This window comes from Lissotriton vulgaris, chromosome 6 (assembly GCF_964263255.1).
Source record: "Lissotriton vulgaris chromosome 6, aLisVul1.2, whole genome shotgun sequence".
NCBI classification, from domain to species: domain Eukaryota; kingdom Metazoa; phylum Chordata; class Amphibia; order Caudata; family Salamandridae; genus Lissotriton; species Lissotriton vulgaris.
This window is the reverse complement of record NC_141694.1, coordinates 1,227,211,782-1,227,232,063: the sequence shown is the minus strand read 5'-3', so window position 1 is coordinate 1,227,232,063 and position 20,282 is coordinate 1,227,211,782. Positions and strand designations below refer to the sequence as shown.

The window sequence follows — 20,282 nt, the reverse complement described above, 5'->3', positions numbered from 1 at the left end:
TCCAATCCAATCATGCGACCGGTGCCAGTAAGTTGTGATATGTTAAGGATTGTGGCACAGATCAAGAGAGCAAAATGTTCAATGGAGTAAATTGCTCCTAAATTGGCTATACATTTTCCATCCTAGCAGTTCCACATGCAGTTTTTTGCTCCCTATAATCAAAACATGCTGATGAAACACAAGGGGAAAAGTTGTCTCTAACTCTATTGTCTCTCATCGCAGGGGCACGGTTCTTTGAACTATAGTTGTCTGGCATGAAGAGTGTGAAAAGTATAAGACAAGTAAAACAAGAGCAATATTAGGCATGATTGAAATGGAGAATTGCTATTATTGCATGCAAATAAGATAGTGCTCTAAACAGACTAGAAACCTATGGGATTAAAACCTGGACATTGTTCTTTGGTTAGTCATCCATCATATGCCTTAGGTGGGCCAACCCTTCCAAGATATTCGGGCATGAATTGGCAAATTTTGTGGCACAATCATGGAAATTGTTTTGCACATTTTGCAGCACCTTATTTTGTTATTCTGCATATGGTAATACCCCCCCTTGGCCCGTTGTTTGCCCCATGGGTGGTGGGCCCTAGATTGCAATCAGTAAGTACTGAATTCTGCTCCATTTTAGATGTGATAATAAGGAATCTATCAAAAGTAGAGAGGGAGGAAGAGGAATAACTAGATTTGCCGTCCTTAATTATACAATTTTAGTAAAACAAAGAACCCAGTAAATTCAGAAAGGATAACGATGGACATACCCTCCACAATAAGAGAAAAACACTGTTTTTCTTAAAGACCCCTCACCCACCAGGGTTGCTCCTTGGTGGCATGCTTCGTCTTTGGGGATCTTCCCGATCCGCTGCGGATCGAGGCGTGCTTCAACCAGACAGAATACGTAGGAAGCACTTTTTTGGTTTTTGTTTATGATGAAAACAATGTTGTGGGAGGGGAGTAGAGTGCAGGTGCTAAACAAATTTAAAAACACCTGACTAGTAGGGCACCATTATTTTATTCCCACCTCTAGTCGGTAAGATTTAAAATCAAGGGAAAAGAAAAAGAAGGAAACGGATATCAATGAATCTATTTCTTGCTTATCTGGTCAACATGTTTCGAGCCTTGCCCCTATTGGCTCTTCATCAGGACCTAAGGAACCTAGTTCCTATTGGTACCACAGCTCTAAAAATGTCCTAATAGGAACGTATCACGTTACAAAACCGGCAAATCACACAACCTACATATGATTTTATTCCCAGGTCAATGTCACTGCATTACCATAAAAACGAGAAAGAGGGTAGAGTTTCAAAACATTAGCTGTGGCAGACACAAAATAATGTTCAAAGCAGTGAATATACGAAACACCCAGGTGTATTTGTGCGTCCAAAATGCACAAAAATCAGTGGTTATACTGTAGGTAGTGCGGAACAACCTTTAGCCTAAATGACTAACGAAAATACTTAACAATAAGATGAACACACTGAAAAAACATGCGAAAAAAACATACATTTTAAACGCCGTTCTCTGGCGTCATGATCCCACTGGGGAGGACGATGCCTGTAGTCAAACCCTGCAAGACAGGAGGTAAAATGTCATCGAAACATTTAACGTGTATTTCCAAACAAAAGAGGTTGGGTCTGTTCGAGCTGTTATCCCTGTTGTGCAGTGTCCTATTAGAAATCCTTTTAGTGCCCAAACTGGGAGCTAACCTGCTACACTTCGTCAAGGCTACCCTCTGCCACTGCATCTGAATCGGCTCACCAGGGACCGCATCCTGCCGGTGTGCATTCCAGAAAGGGTCTTTTGTGCCGGCAGGTAGCGGAGGACTTCCACATACGTGTTTGAATTGCGGAACACTATACCGCTCGTGTTACTTTAAAACTGCACGTCAACTTTGGATCAGAATCAGATCCATGTTGGAAAACTTAAGTGCTCATACGCTTTTCTATATTCTCAAAAGCTACAAAACAGGCCATCTTGGGATAAATAATTGGCTACCAGCATTGTGAAAACATGAAAAAGATTCAGTGGACAAATAGTCAAGGAGTGAGATTTTGTGCATTAAAGAAATCTTCAAAACAAAAAGGGGGGCGGAAGATTGGGGAGACAGTCTGGGGGGGGGGGGTTGTGAGGGAGAGAGAATTGAATCAAAAAAACCTTGTGAAAGTCTTATTACCAGGTTACAAAAAAAGTCTTTATCGATCTAAATAGAGGATATTTCATCAACGGTCTCAAAGAAGAAATGAGCTTATGGGTAAGGTGTTTAAAAAAAAAATTCTACTTTGGTTCTATGTATCTTCATTGTACACCAATAGCTTAGGGAGGAAAAAGTTGAGCTACACTTCTAGAGGAATTGGCCCCATGAAATGTTATTGTTGAGGCGCCGGGTGTCTGTATTGAGTTTGAACATCCATCTCTGTTCCTTTTGGAGGAGTCTCCTTTCCAGAATGTCTCTGTCTTTTATACATTCCGGGACTATCCATTTCAAATCACTGGGTGTGTGTTTTAGTTCAAGATAGTGTGATTAGATTTTTGTAGTAATCCGTTGGCATCGTACGTTTCTGCAGTGTTCGCAGATCCTTTTTCTCACTTTTTGAGTGGCCATGCCCACGTAGTACAAATTGAAAGGGCAAGTAATTAGGTAGACCACCCTAGAAATATTGCAATTTGTTAAGTTTCAGAGTTGCCCAATCATTCCATTGTTAAAAGATACTGTTTTAGTTTTTGATCATTTAGCCATAATAGGAAAGCCTTGGCTGTAGTCGGGTTGCCTTCCCAAATTAGTAAAATGTCATCAATATAGCTCTTCCAAAGTTTGATATGTTGAAGAAAGGTGTTTGCTTGATTGAGGATTCTATGAGTTTCGAGATGATGTACATAGAGGCCCGCTACACTGGGGATGAAGATCTCCCCATACTGGTTCCATGCTGTTGTCGGAATAGAATATCCTTGAAAAGAACTTATGAGAAAGAAAGGGGTTGGCTTGATTGAGGATTCTATGAGTTTCGAGATGATGTACATAGAGGCCCGCTACACTGGGGACAAAGATCTCCCCATACTGGTTCCATGCTGTTGGAGGAATAGAATATCCTTGAACCGAACTGATGAGTAAGATTCAACTAACTGAACCTTGTTATAACCTGTCAGAGGCATAACGCAAAATGAAAGGCCCCCTGCAGAATGTGATGAAGGGCCCCTGAGTCTCCTTTATCCCACCAATATTAATTGCTCTTTGGCTGAATGGAGGAAGGCAGAAGGACTGGGGCCTCCTGCACCGCATGGGCCGTCGGGGCCTGAGTTTTGGCCATGGCTGTGGCTGAGAATGAATGAACGTGGGAGTACACTTATGATGTCCACACAACAAAAAACTGATCTCTTTGAGAAATTACTCCACACAGGTTCATGCAAATCTCACAACACTTATAATGCTTAGCTCAGTGGTGGCCAACCAAATAAACCTCACTCGCTATGGCCACTAAACGAGGACTCTAAATTGTTCAGAGGACACCCAAATCACCCCTGGAGCCTTTAATCTCCACTTCCTGACTTCTAGCACATTAACTCTCTTCCAGAGACGCGTGCTCATTTCGCTTTACCTTCGTTTTAATTCCTTTCTCTTTAAAAAAGTTGGACCTACTGTTCACCTTTGAACTTTATAATGGAGATATTTTGAAAACAATTACCATCCCTGGCCACAAGATGTCCTAGTTTCCAAAAAGTTGGGAATTGAGAGACGAAAATATCTGTAAGTTATGTTTTCACGACCCTTTCAATTATGTTTTCACAACCTTTTGTCAGCCTCTTCACTCAAAAAAAACATCAGATCACATTCCCCAAATGTAGTGGGCACTTTTGTAAAAAGAACAGCCTTTTAACAAAACTGCAGATTTTGCGTCTTTTTTGCGAAACGCAAAATCCTGGAGGGTCTTGTTGAGTATTTCAAAAGTTTATAAACTTCAAATATTCTTTCAGCAAGGAAGCAAAAGCCACTGCTCCATCCTTTACATAGAGGAATATTTACAATGCATATTTTACAAGATAGTCTTCCTATTAGAGGTCACTTCAGGAAGAACATTTGAAGAGATTGATTAGTGACAAAATCAGAAACACAAATAGAGTGTGGATAGACTATTTTGTCAAAAATATCGAGGACAAGAATATCGAGTAGGTAAGTGCAACTAGGTAAATGTAAATTTACTATTCTTAACTCCAGATCTACGTACCTTGAAGATTTATAGATATATCGTCAAGGTACATATGTGAGGAGTTATTTGTAGCAAAACTTTACTTACCCTTAGAAACTGATATACATGATATTCTTGTCCTCTATATTTTTGACATGATATTCTGTCCCACAATATTTGTGTTTCTGATATTTTGTCCAAATATCAAAGAGATGCGAGCACTTTCTAGGGTCAGGCCTGTACAAAGAAGTGCCATATGAACATAACTCTGTGTATAGGTACCGTAGTGATATCTACATCTTAAAGGAGTGTAGGTGTTAGAATAATAATAAGTCATCTAAATTAAATTTTATATACTTAATTATCAATATTTTAGTTAATAGTTTTTCTACAATAATATGGTAGCGCAATATTAACATTGTTATATTCTGACAAACAAAGTGTAGGGTGTTTATTTGTGGGTATAGAGGAAGTGTGGGTCTCATTACTAAAGGCTGGGCTTGGCCTTGATCTTGTCTGCCATCCTTTTTGTCTTCTTGTTAGCTTCCTGTATTGCCTTCTGGAACCACCATGAGACAGAGAAGCTTCTCACTGTTATACAACCCCACACATCATATTGCTGGGAGAAGATTGGTAAGAGTAAGGGTATTTTAATGGATATAAAGGAGCTGTGTATCTGAGCCTTTCAATAGCCATCCTTGAATGTTATTTGCAGTTCTCTTACATTGAATCTTTTTTTTTTAGATAACTTTATTTCGGTCAAAGACCATAAAAGTGCAAGTAAAATACATACAAAAGAGCACAAGTCAGTAAAACAATAAATAGAAGACAGGTCAATATTAAAAATAGATTAAACTAGATAGTTATCAAGACCTGAATGTTTAAAATTCAAAATTGGACACAATTAAACACAAGAATTTATCCAAAACTTTTCCTTCTATGCCGCATGCCAAATAGAAAACGAGATACAGCAAAAACAATGGGGGGCGGGGGGGGGGGGTGAGTATCATATGTTAAGACCCTACATGCCTGAATACAATATCTGAACCCTGGATTTCTACATAACAGAATCAGCCAGCATTTCCTTATAGTTTCATATGCAGGGCAAAAAAACATAACATGGCAAACATCTTCGCACTTATAGTTACATGCCGGGCAGGCTATATTTTCTGATTTTGCCTATTTACAGGTGAATGCTCTGAGTGGTAGACTGCCATGCCTAAACTGGATGTAAAGCTTCCTCGCAAGGGGTGGATAGATTACATGTAAGAATTCCTCCGCTCACAATTCAGTTTTCACCAGAAGGAACTCTGCTGACAGTCTTCCTAGGGAACCTGATCTCTGTAAGGCTAATGAGTTCTGCTGCCTCAGCTGACTTTTGAGTTCCAATTTGGATATCCCCGGGCAACACACCTCCGGGGTATCCCAGAGCTCAGACAGACCAATCCGGATGCTAAGAGTCTTGATATGGTGCAGCCACGGATTGTTCTTGCCTTTTAGAAGAGCCCAGACCTCTAAAAATTCCTCTATATAGAGCCAGTTCAGGCACTGACCAAAGTTTCTTCCAGTAGAGCATGGGCCGTGCTGTTACTAGTTCTTCTATTGATTCCAGCTCCAGGTCAAGTCGCAGAGGAATGAGTGGTGTGCTTGGTGGCAAGCCCAAAAGGCTCCTCATAATGCCCCGCTCGACCCTCAGGAGATTAGATGTATTTTTATGGCACCAAAGTTCTGCACCATACGTCGAGGCCATTCTAGCCTGGAGTTGATATATTTCAATGACCGGGGCTGCCGGCTTGAAATCCGAAAATCTGTGGACTTTGCTAATGCCCCCATTACTTGGGATAACCTAAGAGCTGATTTAGAAATTTGGGAACCCGAGTCAAAATTTTCCGTCAAGGTAATGCCCAGATAGACAAAAGTCTTAACTCTTTCTAAGGTAGAACCATTGAGAATGGGGTTCGGGCGGGTCTGCTTTGGGGGATTGAAAATCATAAACTTGGTCTTGTCCAAGTTTATCTCCAATCCTTGTGAAGCACAGAATGCTGCGAAGCCGTCCAGGGTGCGCTGGATGCCCGATGATGTTTTAGATAGCAACAAGGTGTCATCCGCAAACATCAGAGCGGGCACCCGCCCGGTGGCCAGCCTAGGGGCGTCATTGTCAATTACACCAATTAAATGGTCCACAAGGCCATTGATGTAAAGATAAAATAACGTTGGCGCCAAGACGCACCCCTGGCGTACACCCTTCAAAATGGGGAAACGTGCTGAGAGATCCCCGTGCCTCCCGCACCAAACTTGGGCATAGTTTCTAGTGTGAAGCCAAATTAGGATGTTCAATAGATAGGATGGGAGTTCTGCTAAGACTTTCCATAATTTTTCCCTTGGAACTAGGTCGAAAGCGGCCCGCAGGTCAACAAAGATGAGATAGAGGCTGCCACCCTCCACTCTCACCGTTTTCCAAAATAAGACCTGCAGCCGAAATATTTGATCCAAAATTGAAATACCCGTCCTAAACCCGGCCTGGAGTGTGGTCAGTATCTCATTTTCTTCCATCCACCCCTGGATCCTATCTAGGATGATCCTGCCCATTAGTTTCTGTGCGGTGTCTATGAGACTAATAGGCCTATAGTTTGATGGGGTTAATGGGCAGCCTTTCTTAAAGATAGGGACGATCTCGGCTCCAAGCCAAGTATCTGGTGGGTCAATCCCCCTAAGAATTGCATTAAACAAAACCACCAGATACGGTGCCCATATTTTGGGTTGGGATCGGAATAAATCCCCGGGGATTTTATCTAGGCCGGGGGCCTTGTTAGGTAATAGTCTTGCTATTGCAGACTCAAACTCCTTCAGAGTAATTTCTTCAGGCCGTTCTAGATGATACCCCGGCCTTATCCTGGGCTTCTCCCGGCGCGTCCCACGCGCGTCTCCCGTGACGAGGATCCAAATTCTCCTTTATACGCCTCCTGGGACTTGGTACTGCCGTTTTTTGAGATTGCTGGGAGGTGTAGTCAGAGTGTTTGGCGGAGCCAGGCCCGGCCAGTTGGAGAGCGGAGCAAAGCCCGGCCCGGAAAACAGCCCCCAACCAGGATGCAGTCACTCGGCAGAGCCCAGCCCGGCCAGGGAAGCAGCGGAGCGAGACCCAGCCCAGAGCACAATCCCCAAGCAGAATACAATGCACAGGGGACTCGGCGGAGCCAGGCCCGGCCAGAAGCAGTAGTGAAGCAATGTCCAGCCCGCGGCTCAGCTCCAAAGAAAATAGCAGGTACACAGGGAACTCGGCCCCAAATTCTCCTTTATACGCCTCCTGGCGCTCGGTACTGGCATTTTGCGAGATTGCTGGGAGGTGTAGTCAGAGTGTTTGGCGGAGCCAGGCCCAGCCAGTTGGAGAGCGGAGCAAAGCCCGGCCCGGAATACAGCCCCCAACCAGGATGCAGTCACTCAGCGGAGCCAGGCCTGGCCAGAAGCAGTAGTGAAGCAGTGTCCAGCCTGCGGCCAGCCCCAAAGAAAATAGCAGGTGCAACCCCCTGCAGAATGTGATGAAGGGCCCCTGAGTCTCCCTTATCTCACCAATATTAATTGCTCTTTGGCTGAATGGAGGAAGGCAGAAGGCCTGGGGCCTCCTGCACCGCATGGGCCGTCGGGGCCTGAGTTTTGGCCATGGCTGTGGCTGAGAATGAATGAACGTGGGAGTACACTTATGATGTCTACACCTACAAAAAACTGATCTCTTAGAGAAATTACTCCACACAGGTTCATGCAAATCTCACAACACTAATGATGCTTAGCTCAGTGGTGGGCCAACCAAATAAACCTCACTCGCTATGGCCACTAAATGAGGAGTGTATATTGTCCAGAAGACACTCAAATAACTCCTGGAGCCTTTAATCTCCACTTCCTGACTTCTAGCACATTAACTCTCTTCCAGAGACGCGTACTCATTTAACTTTCCCTTCGTTTTGATTCCTTTCTCTTTAAAAAAGTACGACCTACTGTTCACCTTTGAACTTTATAATGGAGATATTTTGAAAACAATTACCATCCCTAGCCACATGATGTCCTAGTTTCCAGAAAGTTGGGAATTGAGAGACGAAAAGTATCTGTAAGTTATGTTTTCATGACCCTTTCAATTATGTTTTCACAACCTTTTGTCAGCCTCTTCACTCAAAAAAAACATCAGATCACATTCCCCAAATGTAATGGGCAGTTTGGTAAAATGAACAGCCTTTTTACAAAACTGCAGATTTTGCGACTTTTTTGCAAAACGCAAAATCCTGGAGGGTCTTGTTGAGTATTTCAAAAGTTTATAAACTTCAAATATTCTTTCAGCAAGGAAGCAAAAGCCACTGCTCCATCCTTTACATAGAGGAATGTTTACAATGCATATTTTACAAGATAGTCTTCCTATTAGAAGTCACTTCAGGAAGAACATTTGAAGAGATTGATTAGTTACAAAATCAGAAACACAAATAGAGTGTGGACAGACTATTGTGTCAAAAATATCGAGGACAAGAATATCGAGTAGGTAAGTGCAACTAGGTAAATGTAAATTTACTATTCTTAACTCCAGTTCTACGTACCTTGAAGATTTATAGATATATCGTCAAGGTACATATATGAGGAGTTATATGTAGCAAAACTTTACTTACCCCTAGAAACTGACATACATGATATTCTTGTCCTCTATATTTTTGACATGATGTCCCACAATATTTGTGTTTCCGATATTTTGTCCAAATACCGAAGAGATGAGAGCACTTTCTAGGGTCAGGCCTGTACAAAGAAGTGCCATATGAACATAACTCCGTGTATAGGTACCGTAGTGATATCTACATCTTAAAGCAGTGTAGGTGTTAGAATAATAATAAGTCATCTAAATTTAATTTTATATACTTAATTATCAATATTTTAGTTAATAGTTTTTCTACAATATTATGGTAGCGCAATATTAAAATTGTTATATTCTGACAATTAAAGTTAAGGGTGTTTATTTGTGGGCATAAAGGAAGTGTGGGTCTCATTACTAAAGGCTGGGCTTGGCCTTGATCTTGTCTGAAATCCTTTTTGTCTTCTTGTCAGCTTCCTGTATTGCCTTCTGGAACCACCATGAGACAGAGAAGCTTCTCACTGTTATACAACCCCACACACCATATTGCTGGGAGAAGATTGGTAAGAGTAAGGGTATTTTAATGGATATAAAGGAGCTGTGTATCTGAGCCTTTCAGTAGCCATCCTTGAATGTTATTTGCAGTTCTCTTACAATGAGTCTTTTTTTTTTTGTAGATAACTTTATTTCGGTCAAAGACCATAAATGTGCAAGTAAAATACATACAAAAGACCACAAGTCAATAAAACAATAAATAGAAGACAGGTCAATATTAAAAATAGATTAAACTAGATAGTTATCAAGACCTGAAAGTTTAAAATTCATAATTGGACACAATTAAACACTTCTACGCCACATGCCAAACAGAAAACGAGATACAGCAAAAACAATGGGGGGGAAGGGGGTGAATATCATACGTTAAGACCCTACATGCCTGAATACAATACCTGAACCCTGGATTCCTACATAACGGAATCAGCCAGCATTTCCTTATAGTTTCATATGCAGGGCAAAAAAACATAACATGGCAAACATCTTCGCACTTATAGTTACATGCCGGGCAGGCTATATTTTCTGATTTTGCCCATTTACAGGTGAATGCTCTGAGTGGTAGACTGCCATGCCTTAACTGGATGTAAAGCTTCCTCACAAGGGGTGGATAGATTACATCTAAGAATTCCTCCGCTCGCAATTCAGTTTTCACCAGGAGGAACTCTGCTGACAGTCTTCCTAGGGAACCTAATCTCTGTAAGGCTAATGAGTTCTGCTGCCTCAGCTGACTTTTAAGTTCCAATTTGGATATCCCCGGGCAACACACCTCCGGGGTCTCCCAGAGCTCAGACAGACCAATCTGGATGCTAAGAGTCTTGATGTTGTTGTGTTTCTATCTAGGACCCTAATTCGATATTCCCGATTCATGACCTTATGTGGTTATAACAAATAATATCCTTATAAAGGCATAAGAATCAATAAAATAACCTATGCAGTCCAAATACGGCAAGGCTACTCCCATAGACTCCTAGAAAGTGCAACGCGTTCTTTAAACAAACTAAGCCTCCAGCAGCCCAGGAAAACCCCCTGCTTTTGTTTTGATTTGCACAAGAACTCCTGGAGTCAAGAAAGAACTGTTAGTTCTTAGTGACGTCTTATGTCCAACCTTACGTCAAACCAGGGACCTTTCAGGTATAAATATACCAACGTTGCCTGAAGCAAACACACAGTGGTTGGGAGCAGAGCGACGTTCTACTTGCCCGGGAGCCCAGCTGTTGCGAGAGCCGAAGGAAACCGCCCCTCCCTTTGACGCACTGAGAGAGACGCTGTCTTTTTCACCAGCCGAGAAAATCCAGCTCCGGTGTTCCCAAGTCACCCTCGCGGGTTGCTGGGAGATCGAGTCCTGAGAAACGAGATACAAGACCTCCTTCATTCTATAACCAAGGTACGGAGCTGATTAAAACCTTAGAGAGAATTCTTGATTCAGATTCTTGGCAAAAAACCTAACTTAACTCAAAACTGCAACTTAATTACTCCTTCCCACGTATTAGGCTTAGGTCAGGTACACCGGGGTAGGCGTATCTTAAAAGCACCAGTTGAGTTTGTTAGTCAATGTTTTTATGTATGTATATATTTTATCCATTTTAAAGTATCATATGGCTAAGAAACCATATAAATGCTTTTACAGTATTATTTCATAATACTACTTTTACTGTACGTACTTTACTTTATGATAAGTATTGCAATTGTGGCAATTCATTTCTCTTGCATGAGAAAGAAGACTGCTCAATAAAATAACACCTTTTATTGAAAATGCCCGTCTCTCTATTTCTCTGCAATCTGGTGAAATTAAGCATGCACGATTGACTGAGTGAAATAGTGGTCTATTGTTTTCACACGACTCTGGAGATATACTCTTTATTCTGAGGGAGCAAAGTTGTCATGTTATATGGTTGTCAGAAGCTAATCCCTTCTTGTCTAAATCAGGGAAGTTAACCCCTCCATATTCATTTGAGAAGGTTTCTAGTGACCTTTGAGCTAGCTGGCAAAACTAATTAAGTCTAACATAGTCAGTAGAGACCTAGATGACCTCAGTCCTACGTCTACACTGCTGTTTATGTTATTCCAATGTGCAGAGCCTATTGGGAATATAGGAACTACACTACAATGTGGTGCAGCCACGGAATGTTCTTGCCTTTTAGAAGAGCCCAGACCTCTAAAAATTCCTCTGTATGGAGCCAGTTCAGGCACTGACCAAAGTCTCTTCCAGTAGAGCATGGGCCGTGCTGCTACTAGTTCTTCTATTGATTCCAGCCACAGGTCAAGTTGTAGAGGAATGAGTGGTGTGCTTGGTGGCTAGCCCAAAAGGCTCCTCATAAAGCCCTGCTCGATCCTCAGGAGATTAGATGTATGTTTATGGCCCCAAAGTTCTGCACCATACGTCGAGGCCATTCTAGCCTGGAGTCGATATATTTCAATGACCGGGGCTGCCGGCTTGAAATCCGAAAATCTGTGGACTTTGCTAATGCCCCTCATTACTTGGGATAACTTAAGAGCTGATTTGGAAATTTGGGAACCCCAGTTAACATTTTCTTTCAAGGTAATGCCCAGATAGACAAAAGTCTTAACTCTTTCTGAGGCAGAACCATTGAGAATGGGGTTTGGCCGGGTCTGCTTTGGGGGATTGAAAATCATAAACTTGGTTTTGTCTAAGTTTATCTCCAATCCCCGTGAAGCACAGAATGCTGCAAAGCCGTCCAGGGTGCGCTGGATGCCTGATGATGTTTTAGATAGCAACAAGGTGTCAGCCTAAGGGCGTCATTGTCAATTACACCAATTAAATGGTCCACAAGGCCATTGATGTAAAGACAAAATAACGTTGGCGCCAAGACGCCCCCCTGGCGTACACCCTTCGAAACAGGGAAACGTGCCGAGAGATCTCCGTGCCTCCCACACCTAACTTGGGCATAGTTTCTAGTGTGAAGCCTAATTAGGATGTTCAATAGATAGGATGGGAGACCCAGTTCTGCTAAGACTTTCCATAATTTTTCCCTTGGAACTAGGTCGAAAGCGGCCCGCAGGTCAACAAAGATGAGATAGAGGCTGCCACCTTCCACTTTCACCGTTTTCCGAAATAAGACCTGCAGCCGAAATATTTGATCCAAAGTTGAAATACCCGTCCTAAACCCGGCCTGGAGTGTGGTCAGTATCTAATTTTCTTCCATCCACCCCTGGATCCTATCTAGGATGATCCTGCCCATTACTTTCTGTGCGGTGTCTATGAGACTAATAGGCCTATAGTTTGATGGGGTTAATGGGCAGCCTTTCTTAAAGATAGGGCCGATCTCTGCTCCAAGCCAAGTATCTGGCGGGTCAATACCCCTAAGAATTGCATTATACAAATCCACCAGATACGGTGCTCATATTTTGACTTGGGATAGGAATAAATCCCCGGGGATTTTATCTAGGCCGGGGGCCTTGTTAGGTAATAGTCTTGCTATTGCACACTCAACCTCCTTCAGAGTAATTTCTTCAGGTCGTTCTAGATGATACACGTCCCCAACAAGCTGGGAATCCTGCCTCCGATCACCATCCAAGGACCCCACCAATCGATACTCGTGGCTGGGCCCCGGGACGGCCAACAGGGGACATGCCACAGTTTCCCTTAAGACCAAATCTTCCGTCCCCACCGGTGTATGCTCCTGGAGAGGATCGGGATTGGGAGGCAGTATGGTCTCTTCGCCCGAATTGGCATATAGCGCACCGAAGTGCGCTTCCCAACTGCGTGGTGCTATATTCGGGGTTGTAGCCATTCCTCCCCCGCTAACACCAGAACTCACAATAGTCCAAAGCGACTTGGAGTCCTTTCGTGAGAGTGCAGATCTAAGCTCCTCCTATCTGTTCTCCTCCCATTGCTTCTTTCCCCTGATAATGGCCTTTTTATAGTCCAGGCGGAATTTCTTAATGTTAATTCTATCTTTATTATTTATTGCAGAAAGCAAATCGTTTTTTGCTTTCCTACAGGCGTCATACCAGGGATGTGTCCTGGCCTGGTAGGATTTTTCCCTTCCCACAGGACTAAACACATCCACAAGCCTGACAGCCAGCCGTTTGTGAATTTCCACAGCTCTACCCTGGGAGTCTAGATCCAAATTGTCAATGCCTATATCCCCCATATCTGTTAGCAGCGGTATTGCTATCTGGTATATTTCAGCGAGTTTCATGGGGGAGTCCTTGAGGTAGGGCCATTTACCCTCCGCCTGTGGCAACAGCGGACCGTTAGAATCAGGAGCAGGGTTTGTTAGCCCAAAACTCCCAGGTTTGAGTGTTAAGACAAGGGCATTGTGGTCACTATCTTGTCGTGGGTAGACCCTAAATTCCAACAATTTATCCCAATGTCTGGCTTCTATCATTATATAGTCGATGATAGAAGTTTGCCCCAGTCTGTTAAAAGAGACTGATCCCGGTCTGTCGGGCTCCAATCTCCCATTACACGCCCGCAGAGACGTTGAGAGGGAGAAAGACTTAATTTGAAGGACCAATGGGGTCCATGCTCTGACAGTAGGGATCTGTGGATCGGGAACATGCCAGAACCGGTCCTCATCATCCAGCTCTCCCATATCTGAAATCACGAGGGGCTCAAACTGGCAGTTGAAGTCGCCTCCAACTATTAGGGCGACTAAAGCGTTGAGTGAATGTATAACCTGCTTTAATGTTTCAATAGTATCGGATTCTTGACCACTCTTAAGAGGTCTTGAATAGATGTTTAATATGGCCACCTGGGGCCTATCTTGAGGTGTTAAAAGAACGCATTGGACATCATGCGAGTTAGTTGATATTTGAACTGCCTGGACACCCAAATGCGTACCCACCCATATTGACAGGCCACCCGAGGGTCTCCCCTACCCCTAGTTGTCGCCAGGATATCAAAAGTGGCAAAGCCGGCCCTTACACTCTCCTCCAGTGCCCATGTTTCATGCATCAGGCAAATGTCATGCATTGCCATAAAAGAGCCCAATTCAGGTAAAGCCAGTTTCTTTTTCATCCCGGCCACACTCCAGGACAATATTTGTATACCTCTATCAACTGGCCTGATGTTAATTGATGGTTCACCCTTACTTTGGTCAGGCCCAGAACTACACAATAAGACCTTGAGGTCTGGTGTCTTTTCCCTTGCCTCACCTCTTAGCATTTCCTCGGAGGAAGGACAGACCCCCACATGCATAGTATCTGCCTCCTATTCCATCCCACCCTCTGTGATGTTGTTATATGTTGTTAGGTTCTCAGGGATACTACTGTCACCATTACCCACCAATATCGCTGTTTGGATGCCCAGACTGCTACGTATTTGGGGTAAGGGACTCTGCCTCACATGGCGTCAGTCGACCTGTTCCAACATGATAAACCTATTTCGTTGAGGGAATAGTGAAAGTAAGGGAATATCCGTCTGACAGCCCTCTCAGGATGTTCTTCCCTGTTGGATTCTGGGTGGTAAGATGTTCTGGCCCCCCTCTTGTCGCATACCTCTATTCTGTCCAGTTCTCCGCTGGGGAGTGGGATAGAAATATGACAAGTGTAGGGGGAAAATTTGGGTGTTAGACCAGGATGGCGACCTGCTGCAGATGTATTCTACAGAGCGTGTGTTCCTAAAGTTAATCACAACACAGTTTCCCGCAATAGTTTTTGGTCCAGTCCCAATCCAGTCTACTCTTCTAACACACAATATTTCTCTAGAGAAATTAGGGGGGAGAGGCCTGTTGGAGATAAGCCATTGTATACATTTGTTTTTTAATTCAAAATGATCCTCACTTTTTCCCTGGCTTAAAGGAGGAACCCCAGCAAGGACCACAACATATGGTAGAGACTCAGGAGGGAGATCAAGGGAGGGCAGGACAGCTGGAGACCCCTCCTCTGAAGTATTTCTGCTAGCTTGGGCTTGTTGGTCCAGTAAGTTTGCTCTGACTTCAGTGGCCCCCCTCGGCACTGTTGTATTTCCAGTGTCTACTTTTCCAACCCTGGGCAGAGGTAGAATAGTGTCAGGGGTAGAATTGCCAGTTACCCGAGCTGGTACAGCTGGTATATTTTTACTGGCTGGTAGAATTTTAGGGTTGGAAATGGAAGTGGGCTTAATAGTTCTAGGATTCCCCGATGGACTAATCGGCTGGGTTCTCCCTAGACCTATATTGTTGATGGTGGAAACTAATCTATCAAACCTAGATGTCAGTGATTTAAAATGTGAACCAATAATCTGTTCCATATGAGCTTCGAAATCAGATAATAGATGAGTGACCCAAGCAGGAGTTCCCACAGAGGCCAGAGAAGGACCAGCAGCAACCTGTGCACAGTCAGGTAGGGTTGTGGATTTCTCCAGAGACATTAGGGGGGAGAGGCCTGTTGGAGTTAAGCCATTGTATACTGTAGGAGAGTAGGGTCTGCTTTCCTATGGTCACCCCAAATTTTTGCTTTTTGCTTCACTGGTTTTCGACTTAATGTGGCTGTGGGCCTGCTAATCAGACCCACAGCCTGCTGTTCTCTCTCTAAATTCACATACATGTACTATAGGTACATAACCCATTTGGAACTTGACACCTTGTCAGCCCCTGTACCATGCACTATAGGTGCTCAGGGCATAGGTGCCACCCAGTGGTCGAAGTGGGGAAAAAAAAGTAGGGGAACTGTGGGTGGAGAATCAGGGGGCGGGATCAACCGAAGATTGAATCAGTGGGCGGAGTCAGGGGTCTGGCTAGAAATAGCAAAACATACCAATTTTTTGTACGTTTAGCATTTCACTGACCAGTTACAGCTTATAACGTTATTTAATTACAATAATGGATATGTTTATTTGAGGTTTAATTCAGGAAAAAGCAAACACTCATAGGGAATACAGGTTTATGTCAAGCATATGAAATATAAGCAGGAACAACATGTTACCTTAATGCTTTTACTCTCATTGTTCAGAAATCCATGATTATTTTTTGTCTCAAACATTGAGGTCATGAATGCAGGGCTCCTCCTATACGCATGTGTTAAGCAGGGCTCAGAAGAGAAAGGGACTCTTCAGGAGAATCTAGACTCACGGAAACCCACAAAGGCTCCTTCATATTCATGTCAGCCAACTAGCTGCTCAATCATAATATAGTAAAAAGAACAACTGGTGGACAGAATGCAGAGCAATATCATACATTCACCCCAGTGCAGAGAGATGGGCCTAAATCCATTGTTTATTTGGTCACATGCGATTCCAGTTTGGACCCAGCCATATGCAAATCAGTCTTGATCTTGTGCCCAATGAGAACAGTGTAGCCCGAACTGCCATGCCAGGTCCTCCCTGGACTGGAAACAAGCATCCTAGGACCGGTTTCCGGCTTTCAGCCCTCATCAGCCAGGATAGCTTGATTCCATTGGCATGGAGAGCACAGGACTCATGTCTGAGCATACCTGTCCCACTCAGGGTGACAAATGCAAAAAGAACAATTGATGGACAGAATGCAGAACAAGGTCATACATTCACCCCAGTTCAGAGATCGGGGATTAAATCCATTGTTTTTTGCTCACCATGCCATTCCAGTTTGGACCCAGCCATATGCAAATCAGTCTTGATCCTGCGCCCAATGTGAACAGTCCAGCCCGAACTGCCAAGCCATATGTATTCAAGTGTCCTTTCATTCGGGAAGTGAACACAAAGCAGTACCCACTGAACTATACACATAACATATTGCTCTTTGATATGCATGGTACATGTTCTTTGCAGCAGGCATATTACCCCTCTGCACTACCTTAGATGAGTAAAATAGCCACTGGACATAACATGCTCCCATCTCCCTCCAGCAGGTACATTGATCACCAAAGTTATCTTGGCACTTCTATTGTTGACCGAAACCTGCTGAATATACAAATAACTTTGCAGTGTTTTTAAAACTCCTGCACTTGTACAAAACCGGTCCCCCCCAAACTAAACTGGCCCCCTACCCTTCCAGTCACCCTGGGAAACGCCTGCTCCTGCCCTTTCACTGCTCCTGTCCAGTCAGTACTCCTGCTCGATCAACACTCCTGCTTCGTCAATTCCCCCGACCCCTCCCTTCTCCTGGCCCGTCACTTCTACTGGCCCGTCACTTCTCCTGCCCTGTTCACCGCTCCTGCCCTGTTCACCGCTCCTGCCCTGTTCACCGCTCCTGCCCTGTTCACCGCTCCTGCCCCGCTCACCGCTCCTGCCCCGCTCACAGCTCCTGCCCCGTTCACTGCTCCTGCCCCGTTCACTGCTCCTGCCCCGTTCACTGCTCCTGTCCTGTTCACTGCTCCTGTCCTGTTCACTGCTCCTGTCCTGTTCACTGCTCCTGTCCTGTTCACTGCTCCTGCCCTGTCACCTCTCCTGACCGTCACCTCTCCTGCCCCGTCACCTCTCCTGCCCCGTCACCTCTCCTGCCCCGTCACCTCTCCTGCCCCGTCACATCTCCTGCCCATCACCTCACCTGCCCGTCACATCACCTGCCTGTCATGTCACCTGCCTGTCATGTCACCTGCCTGTCACTGCTTGTGCCCGGTCACCTCTCCTGCCCTGTTGCCTCTCCTTCCACGTCTCCTCTCCTGCCCTGTCGCCTCTCCTGCCCCATCACTGCTCCTGCCCCGTTCACTGCTCCTGCCCTGTTCACTGCTCCTGCCCCGTTCACTGCTCCTGCCCCGTTCACTGCTCCTGCCCCGTTCACTGCTCCTGCCAAGTTCACTGCTCCTGCCCAGTTCACTGCTCCTGCCCAGTTCACCGCTCCTGCCCAGTTCACCGCTCCTGTCCTTTCACCGCTCCTGTCCTTTCACCGCTCCTGTCTTTTCACAGCTCACACCCGGTTACTGCTCTAGCTCATGCCCCGTCACCTCTCCTGCCCCGTCACCTCTCCTGCCCCGTCACCTCTCCTGCCCATCACCTCACCTGCCCATCCCATCACCTGCCTGTCATGTCACCTGCCCGTCACTTCTTGTGCCCGGTCACCTCTCCTGCCCTGTTGCTTCTCCTTCCACGTCTCCTCTCCTGCCCTGTCACTTCTCCTGCCTTGTCGCTGCTCCTCCCCTATCACTGCTCCTGCCCCGTTCACTGCTCCTGCCCCCTTTACTGCTCCTGCCCCGTTCACTGCTCCTGCCCCGTTCACTTCTCCTGTCCTTTCACCGCTGCTGTCCTTTCACCGCTCACACCCGGTTACTGCTCTAGCTCATGCCCCGTCACCTCTCCTGCCCTGCTCACCGCTCCTGCCCCGCTCACCGCTCCTGCCCCGTCACCTCTCCTGCCCCGTCACCTCTCCTGCCCCGTCACCTCTCCTGCCCCGTCACCTATCCTGCCCCGTCACCTCTCCTGCCCCGTCACCTCACCTGCCCGTCACTTCTTGTGCCCGGTCACCTCTCCTGCCCTATTGCCTCTCCTTTCACGTCTCCTCTCCTGCCCTGTCGCCTCTCCTGCCCCATCACTGCTCCTGCCCCATCACTGCTCCTGCCCCATCACTGCTCCTGCCCTTCATCATCCCCATAAGGTCACCAATCATAGACTTCAGAACATAGGAATATTTTCTTAAATCACTAACAGACTCCTAAATACTGGGGTCAAACGCCAGGGCTGTCATTGCTTGAGTTGGAAAAGATTTGTCTGCACAGATGGCGTCATTATTAATGGGGCTTTGCAGGGGGGCGAATCTGTTAGTACATGCAATTATTAAATCTGCCAAATCATGTGCACATGGGTCAGGAGGTGGTGTAAATACTGCTTCCAAAATATGAGCTTACTCGTTTGGTTATGGGTGCAAAACCACTCTTGCCCTTGGGTTTCTCAAACCTCTTTGGAATGGTGTGTGTTACACCGGGGCCTGTATGGGGAGGACAACTGTCAACAGAACTAGAAGTGGCGTGAGAACAGCCCCAGTGCACCTCCGGCCCGAGATTGCCGGGAAACAGTCTGGTAGGCATTGATGAACGTTGCTTCCGCAGGTAAACACTGTGAATATTACTGCCACAAAACCCAACTAATAGCAGCTTGTAAATGCTACAAAGTCATTATTGGGACTCGGTATACCTAGGAATGCAAAAAGGTCAAATGTAAGTCAAAAAGTAGACCAGCATTTATTGTGGGCCCGTTGCATATATCCTGTGTGATCTGCTGAAAAGGACACTTAATAGCATTGCAATCGAAAAATAAACTCAAACGAACGTGTGTTAGCCTCAAAGTATCAAATAGAAATGAACACCGTATTCTCACCTGCACCCAGCCTCCCATACGACCGGTTCTTGGGGACTCTCCGAATTTGAATTTGGCATGTAAATTTGCTGGCAGCGCCCTCACAAATGAGGTGTGATCACGGGCTCACAGCAGCCGCAGGGCCATCAGAGTAGCCGTTTTCGCGCTATGCTACACTGATGGCCCTTTCAGTCTCACTTAGCAGGCCCATTAGACCCAGCGGGGAAGGGGAGGAGGTCGGGCGCAGTGCAGAGGCCTTTTGAATATTCACGTTGCACCACTCATGCGTGAAAAAAAAGGTGTACTTTTAAAGTATGGCAATTTTACAGTCCCCGGTACGCTCTTTCAAAACTAAGAAGTAGGGGAACGGACTAACATAATTTTAAGAAGTAGGGGCACGCCGTGCCCTTCCGTCCCCGCCCACTTCTAACGCTGGTGCCACCAAGGCCTATCAGGGGCTGCAGCATATCTTTGCCACCCCTGGCTGGTACTTAAATCGACACAACTGGCTGATCACTCAGCTGGGGCAAGGTGGTGTAATCACCCCTTGCTTAGATATAGTATACCTATATCTAAACCTAAAACTGGACACATATATACCTATCAGGCACTCCTATGGCAGGCCTTAACAATCCTGGATAAAAAGAAGGAACCCACACTTCGATAATTTCACACCATTGAACTTAAGGCTGAAAAAAGAGATAAACAAAGTTTAATATGTTTATCTGGGCGATTAGTTGCGCCGTTTTATTTTTCAATTTTGTCAAAAAGTAAAAAGTCACTTCGGTCTAGAGAAATCACA

The 20,282-nt window shown here is 45.1% G+C and overlaps 1 protein-coding gene across 1 annotated transcript in view; it reads left to right on the top strand.

Annotated features, from left to right (window-relative positions):
• LOC147708659 (uncharacterized) overlaps positions 1–20,282 on the top strand; it is a 218,777-nt gene that overhangs the window by 23,146 nt on the left and 175,349 nt on the right. Inside the window, exons 9-10 of the mRNA XM_086925382.1 lie at positions 4,719–4,808; positions 9,252–9,341. Of these exons, the coding sequence (XP_086781508.1) occupies positions 4,719–4,808; positions 9,252–9,341 (180 nt within the window). The remainder of the gene's footprint in view (positions 1–4,718; positions 4,809–9,251; positions 9,342–20,282) is intronic.